General features: G+C 40.8%; 1 protein-coding gene across 1 annotated transcript; it reads left to right on the top strand.

Moving 5' to 3' along the window:
* The first annotated feature begins 1,465 nt into the window (after nt 1–1,465).
* On the top strand, nt 1,466–4,363 carry LOC139394274 (E3 ubiquitin-protein ligase RBBP6-like). Its single transcript, XM_071142302.1, has 3 exons — nt 1,466–1,724; nt 3,745–3,844; nt 4,230–4,363. The coding sequence occupies exons 1-3, from the start codon at nt 1,559–1,561 to the stop codon at nt 4,336–4,338; spliced, it is 375 nt and encodes a 124-aa protein (XP_070998403.1). The 5' UTR covers nt 1,466–1,558; the 3' UTR covers nt 4,339–4,363.
* Nucleotides 4,364–8,103: the final 3,740 nt, after the last annotated feature.

Raw genomic sequence — 8,103 nt, 5'->3', positions numbered from 1 at the left:
GCCCTTATCCGTGCCATATGGCCGCATATCGCACCTCCTCGGGCCTTATTGCTTCATTCTACAGCTCACTAGAGGGAGACAAAGCTGCACACGTCACCAAACGTCTAAACCGAAATGTCTCTTTGTGGTGTCTATTGTCACTGTTAATAACTGTACTGGTCAAGTGTCAACATAAAAAAATAAAATAAAAATGGACATCAATTATGGATACGGAAGAAAAGTTTCTGGGCCTGAAAGAATTCCCAACGGAAGACCTTCAAGTGGTTTGTTGCGATGGAAGAACTACCCCGCCCTGCAGTGCTCCTGAACCTGTGGGGATCCGTTTTGACTTTATGGTTTTAACAGAAGTAGACTGAATTGTATTTCTTTGTATGTATCATTTTTTTGTTGGTGTTTTTACTAGTTTCTATGAGTATTTTCATCCAAAACGTTTGTGATATTTTACTACCTCGCACAGTAGGTTGCACATTATAGATTGTATTTTTTTTTTATTTTTTTTTATTAATAACAAATCAATACATAAAGCACATGAGGGAACACAAGCATACATAGATTACAAACAATAGAGATTGTAGTCCGCCAATGAACAGTAAAGAAGAACGTCACTCTCGTTTCCGTTTTCTTGTCGGGCCAGTTTCCGGGCCCGCCATGATGTTCAGAAGACAACGAGGAGCAACTGAAAGACCGTCGAAATGGATGTTATGGATTTAAAACAACGAACATTATAGTTTAGAAAGAGATAATTACCGTCGTTTTGGATAAGAAACCTAAGCTAACTGGTTATTAAAAGTGTTTATTTCCAGTGGCCGTTTTCTAACCAGTTAACTAGTTAGTGTAAAATAAGGTTATCTGTGGGTAATGTTTTTGTTTTGACTGGTAGGTACACGGACCAAGGCCGCAGATCTCCTTCTCTCATCGTAGGTCACACAAGGATCAACATCGTTTCCTGCGTGGACTGCCAACTCCGAAAAGGATCGTTTGAAGGACTTTATTTTATTTGGACGTTTGATTGTTTTTTTTTTTCTCCCCCCCAGACGGATTGAAGAAGATTTTTGTTTTTTTTGTAGGACTTTGCGCCGTTTTACGGCGGAAGAGCGACGCTTACGGGCCTCGCATGGACTCCTAACCGCGACCCCGGTGCCGCGCTGCTTTCCGCAGCTACAAGGCCCGTTGTTTCCGCGAGAGAGACTCTTACTGACTGTATTAATAACCGTGAAAAAAACAAACAACCGTAATGGACACTTGTGGAACTGTACTTTTTCTTGTTGTTTTACCGGACACTTAATTAACGAACTGACCGGGTCCCGGTCTGTCACTACTAGTAGTTTGGTGTCTTTGACGCAAACAGCTACAAGGGACTATCTGTGAATACTTCCCATTAGTTCATTGCCTGTTTTCCCTTCGATATTATCTTATTATAGAATAATCTGGTAGCTTCCCCCCCTCCACCTTCAGTCTCAGATCATATCTACTACTGGTTATTGTTATTTCTTAACTAACGTGTTGTTTCCCCCCTCCTTTGTCTTTTGAGTTTGAGTTTAAGTGATTAGTTGTGAGAATGTCGTGTGTTCATTATAAATTCTCGTCCAAACTGGACTACAACACCGTGACCTTTGACGGGCTGCACATCACCCTGGCCGAGCTGAAACGGCAGATTATGGGCAGAGAGCGCCTCAAAGCCACCGACTGCGACCTGCAGATCACCAACGCACAGACCCGTGAAGGTAACTAACGAGGGCTAGTTGAGTTGTTCAGGTTGTTTCTACAACGAGCTGATGGTAATCAGTGATGCCAAGATTCTCGATGGTTTTATGCCATTTTATACTTCCTGGTAGGGATCGGGGATATGGGCCCCAAACAGAATCTATATAGACATCTTAATATATATATATATATCACACACACACACAATCTCACGCTATTACAAAAGTTGGATTGTATTAATGTATTTGACCCCCCCCCCCAAAAAAATACAATAATATTTGTAATTATTTAAATTCTATATTTGCTTTATGAGTAGTGCGCTGACCCGTAGGGTGGTTTTTCTACATTCTGATTGATTTTTTTCCTTTTAATTTAATATTATAAAACCATTTTCTTGCACTCATTTGAGATCATTCCCACGCAGCCGTGTAGAGGGCTGCACGATATGGGCCTTATTTTCAACCAAATGTTGCAATTGAACTTGCGATTTAAAGTCTAAAACACTTGTCAACTGTTGGGAGTGTAATTATAATGATTATTCTTTAGTTAATAGCGGCCACTTTGAAGACTGTTTTTTTGACAACGGGAACATATCACCTTTTGGCTACATTGAATTGCTACTTCATGTAGCTAACATATTCTTGCTTTGTGTTTTCTCTTTGATTTTTTTAGAAGATACTGTTGTATAAACAACATGCTGAGGTTATGTTTTTATAGGTATTATGAGGTTGTATAAGTACGTTTTGCTATAACTCAGTACATCTATTAACCCGCCGGCTAACAGGCGATTAGCATTAGCGGCTAACAACATTTAGACCCGTACTTGCTAAGAAGAAATGACAAGCTAGCTGTTTGTATATGTAAAACATTATAATAATAAAAGTGTAACGTTAAGTACACAACATTGTTGCATGAGCTGCGTTGACCAGGCAGACTGAGTGTCTCATTGTTGAGGAACTAAAATACAACTTTTCCCCATCAACAAAAGCATATTTATCATCTCTAGAAACTCATAAGGTGTTGAGATGTTGAGTCCAATCTCTCTAAGAGTTTAGGCTGTGGTGACTTTTTACACAGGGAAGAAAGATGTGAATTTAACTGTTTTTGTTTGATGTCCACATCCCCAAACACTTTGTATTACTGATGATATAATATATTCCCTGGTCTATAGACTACAGTACTGATGATATGATATATTCCCTGGTCTATAGACTACAGTGCTGATGATATAATATATTCCCTGGTCTATAGACTACAGTACTGATGATATAATATATTCCCTGTTCTATAGACTACAGTACTGATGATATAATATATTCCCTGGTCTATATACTACAGTACTGATGATATAATATATTACCTGGTCTATAGACTACAGTGCTGATGATATAATATATTCCCTGTTCTATAGACTACAGTACTGATGATATAATATATTCCCTGTTCTATAGACTACAGTACTGATGATATAATATATTCCCTGGTCTATAGACTACAGTACTAATGATATATACTGGGTACCTTGTGGCTCTATATACTACAGTACTGAATATATATATATATATATATATATATATATATATATATATATATATATATATATATATATATATATATATATATATATATATTCATTCAGTACTGTAGTATATAGAGCCACAAGGTACCCAGTATATATCATTAGTACTGTAGTCTATAGACCAGGGAATATATTATATCATCAGTACTGTGTGTGTGTGTGTGTGTATATATATATATACACACACACACACACACACACACACACACACGGTACCCAGTGTGCTTCTATAGACTACAGTACTAATGATATATGCTGTGTACCATGTGCTTCTATAGAGTACAGTACTGAATATATATATACACACACACACACAAGGTGCCCAGTGTGTGTGTATATATATATATGCTGTGTACCATGTGCTTCTATAGAGTACAGTACTGATGATATATGCTGTGTACCTTGTGGCTCTCTATACTACAATACTGATGATATATGCTGTGTACCTTGTGCTTCTATAGAGTACACTGATGAGGAGGTTCACATCCCCAAACACTCATCAGTGATCGTCAGACGCACCCCCATCGGAGGGGTCAAACCAGCGGGCAGAACGTTCATTGTGTACGTAGCTATGACATCGTGACCCTGTGTCTATCTGCATGATATGAGTAGTAACCCCCCCCCCCCCCCCCATCGCCTGTTGATCCTAATAACCTCCACACACTAGTATCTAGTCAAATAGTAACCCCCCCCCCCCCCCTCATCGCCTGTTGATCCTAATAACCTCCACACACTAGTATCCAGTCGAATGGTAGTAAGCCCCCCTCCTCCACACACTAGTATCCAGTCAAGTAGTAACCCCCCCCCATCGCCTGCTGATCCTAATAACCTCCACACACTAGTATCCAGTCAGACCAGCCTAGCTATTCTATTCTAAACTGTTGTCTAGTCCATGTCTGTGGGGGTTGTTGACTTGTTGTTGTTGTTTCTTCCTGTTTGTTTGTAGTGACCGTTCTGACATGGCTGCTGGATCCTCCAGACCCGTATGTAACAAAGCACTCTCATTTTCCTTACTATCTCTGTCCTCTGTTTATAAACTCTGCTCTGGTGGTTAAAGATGCTGTGTAAACTCTGTTCTGATTGGTCAAGAGTTAACTATGAGTTGTTATGGTGATTAATATTCTGTTCTGATTGGTCACCAGTTAACTCTGAGTTGTCATGGTGATTTAATATTCTGTTTTGATGGTTCCCAACTGCTTGTTCTCTGTTGTAACTCACTGTGTGTGTTTTTTAATGTTGTTCAATGTGTTGATGGATCTGAACTATATTGTGACTGTATTTCATATTGAAACAACGGTTAGCGTGGTGTTGTTAGCCTGCCACTGTACAGAGCCCCCCCCCCCACATCCCCCTGTGTGTTGAGACGATGCTTCATGGTCCTACAGGCGGGTTGTTACTACACTGCTTTACTTCAAATCAATGGGAGCTTTTTCTTTCACCTGGTGTTATAGCAATGAGTTTGTGACGTATTACATTTTGTATGGATACCTGTGTGTGACTGTGTGTGTGAGGGGTGGGGGGTAAATCATTTGGTTCCTGTTCAACAGTGTTCTTAACCTGAAGTTAATTGCTGATATTTGGCTGTCCTAATGTTGTTCTCTCCATCATATTCTGACATTTTTAATATGGACTGGACATAGTTGATCCTTTTGTTCTCTCAAAGTTTTTTATTTTTATTTATTTTTTTAACTACAAACTACGTAGAAATGCAATGCATTTTGTCTACTTTGCAATATTTTCTTTTACTTAAAGCTAAACTGTAAACTAGTTGTTAAGTACTTACTATGATGACTACTGAATTCACGGTCATGTTTGGTACAGAGTTTCCAAAAAACGGTGCCGTGATGATACCATTATGACATCACAGAGACTATTATTACATCACTGAAATGATCTTATTATGACATCACAGGGTTCTGACTGTGTGGCATGGTAGGTTCCCGTGGCGACAGGGTTGTGTTTGGTTGCTGCTGTACGCTGCCAGAACTGTCAATAAAGAGGTTATGTGTTCTGTTGTGAGCACGTGCACCACCACACCAGACCCTGTGTCTTCCCTTCACAGTGACCTCTGAACCTTCCAACCCTACCAGCCTCTACTATGATGATGATGATGATGATGACAGCGACGACGAAGAGTTTATAGCTTACTAAACCAGACCTCTCTACCCTCCCTCTTCCCCTCTGTCTAGTGTTATGATGGCTATTGTTTACTACTATTGTATAATGGATATGGTAGTGAAAGTATTGTTTAAAAGGAAATCATTTTATTATATTGTTTTGCAGTGTTTTCCATATAATGCATTAGATAGATCATCCTAAGTGTACCCATAGCGCCTCACTCCAGACACTGCTGTAGATGAGTAGTGAAGGCATCGTGTGGTTCACTTCACCTGTTACCATAGCTACATGCAGTGGCTCGGGAAGTAGGATCTTGGGTTAACTGGTGTAGCGTGATCTAATCAGTTACCTAGCTCTAAAACGTAATCCTGTTAGCTCATAGTCTGTTGCCTAGCTCTAAAACTTAATCCTGTTAGCTCATAGTCTGTTACCTAGCTCTGGACTTAATCCTGTTAGCTCATAGTCTGTTACCTAGACCGGCCTAGCTCTAAAACTTAATCCTGTTAGCTCATAGTCTGTTACCTAGACCGGCCTAGCTCTAAAACGTAATCCTGTTAGCTCATAGTCTGTTACCTAGACCGGCCTAGCTCTAAAACTTAATCCTGTTAGCTCATAGTCTGTTACCTAGCTCTAAAACTGAATCCTGTTAGCCCATAGTCTGTTACCTAGCTCTAAAACTGAATCCTGTTAGCCCATAGTCTGTTACCTAGCTCTAAAACTTAATCCTGTTATCTCATAGTCTGTTGCCTAGCTCTGGGCTTAATCCTGTTAGCTCAGTCTGTTACCTAGCTCTAAAACTTAATCCTGTTAGCTCATAGTCTGTTGCCTAGCTCTAAAACTTAATCCTGTTAGCTCATAGTCTGTTGCCTAGCTCTAAAACTGAATCCTGTTAGCCCATAGTCTGTTACCTAGCTCTAAAACTTAATCCTGTTATCTCATAGTCTGTTGCCTAGCTCTGGGCTTAATCCTGTTAGCTCAGTCTGTTACCTAGCTCTAAAACTTAATCCTGTTAGCTCATAGTCTGTTGCCTAGCTCTGGGCTTAATCCTGTTAGCTCATAGTCTGTTACCTAGCTCTGGACTTAATCCTGTTAGCCCATAGTCTGTTACCTAGCTCGAAAACTTAATCCTGTTATCTCATAGTCTGTTGCCTAGCTCTGGGTTTAATCCTGTTAGCTCATAGTCTGTTCCCTAGACCGGCGCTCTAAAACTTAATCCTGTTAGCCCATAGTCTGTTACCTAGCTCTGGACTTAATCCTGTTAGCTCAGTTTGTTGCCTAGCTCTAAAACTTAATCCTGTTAGCTCATAGTCTGTTACCTAGCTCTGGACTTAATCCTGTTAGCTCAGTCTGTTACCTAGCTCTAAAACTTAATCCTGTTAGCTCATAGTCTGTTACCTAGCTCTGGACTTAATCCTGTTAGCTCATAGTCTGTTACCTAGCTCTGGGCTTAATCCTGTTAGCGCAGTCTGTTACCTAGCTCTGGGCTTAATCATGTTAGCTCAGTCTGTTACCTAGCTCTGGACTTAATCCTGTTAGCTCATAGTCTGTTACCTAGCTCTGGGCTTAATCATGTTAGCTCAGTCTGTTACCTAGCTCTGGACTTAATCCTGTTAGCTCATAGTGTAGTAAAAGGCCACAACAACAGCTATTATTACTAATACTGGTGTAGCTAGCAGGGGCTTGCTACACCAGTATTAGTAAACAAGCTAGGCTGGTCTAGGTAGTAATACCAACTACAGCTACAAATGTAGCTAGCGCAGCTGTAAATACCACCACCGACTACTACTACCATTGGTGATGTACTTAGCCAGGCTGTAATTCCTACTACTACTGGTGTAGCAAACTCTGCTGTAATACCTACTATTAATGTAGCTAGCCAGGCTGTTATACCAACTACTACTACTACTGGTGTAGCTAGCCAGGCGGAAGTACCGACTACTACTACTGGTGTAGCTAGTCAGGCTGTAGTACCAACTACTACTACTGGTGTAGCTAGCCAGGCTGTAATACCAACTACTACTAGTGTAGCTAGCCAGGCTGTAGTACCTACTACTACTAGTGTAGCTAGCCAGGCTGTAGTACCTACTACTACTAGTGTAGCTAGCTAGGCTGTAGCACCATCTACTACTAATATAGCTAGCCAGGCTGTAGTACCATCTACTACTAATATAGCTAGCCAGGCTGTAGCACCATCTACTACGAATATAGCTAGCCAGGCTGTAGCACCATCTACTACTAGTGTAGCTAGCCAGGCTGTAGCACCATCTACTACTGGTGTAGCTAGCCAGGCTGTAGCACCATCTACTACTAATATAGCTAGCCAGGCTGTAGTACCAACTACTACTAATATAGCTAGCCATGCTGTAGTACCAACTACTACTAATATAGCTAGCCATGCTGTAGTACCAACTACTACTAGTGGTGTAGCTAGCCAGGCTGTAGTACCAACTACTACTGCTGGTGTAGCTAGCCAGGCTGTAGAACCAACTACTACTACTGGTGTAGCTAGCCAGGCTGTAGAACCAACTACTACTACTGGTGTAGCTAGCCAGGCTGTAGTACCAACTACTACTACTACTGATGTAGCTAGCCAGGCTGTAGTACCAACTACTACTACTGGTGTAGCTAGCCAGGCTGTAGAACCAACTACTACTACTGGTGTAGCTAGCCAGGCTGTAATACCAACTACTACTACTGGTGTA

The sequence above is a fragment of the Oncorhynchus clarkii genome, unplaced genomic scaffold (genome assembly GCF_045791955.1).
Source record: "Oncorhynchus clarkii lewisi isolate Uvic-CL-2024 unplaced genomic scaffold, UVic_Ocla_1.0 unplaced_contig_458_pilon_pilon, whole genome shotgun sequence".
NCBI classification, from domain to species: Eukaryota; Metazoa; Chordata; class Actinopteri; order Salmoniformes; family Salmonidae; genus Oncorhynchus; species Oncorhynchus clarkii.
The sequence above is the reverse complement of the archived record's forward strand: the minus strand, read 5'-3'. Positions and strand labels throughout refer to the sequence as shown.

Bases quoted from the DNA above. Each gene is read 5' to 3' on its own strand.
- LOC139394274 (XM_071142302.1), top strand. From the start codon at position 1,559: ATGTCGTGTGTTCATTATAAATTCTCGTCCAAACTGGACTACAACACC. The intron at 1,725-3,744 runs GTAACTAACGAG...GTGCTTCTATAG, and splicing joins CAACGCACAGACCCGTGAAG to AGTACACTGATGAGGAGGTT. The intron at 3,845-4,229 runs GTACGTAGCTAT...GTTTGTTTGTAG, and splicing joins GCGGGCAGAACGTTCATTGT to TGACCGTTCTGACATGGCTG.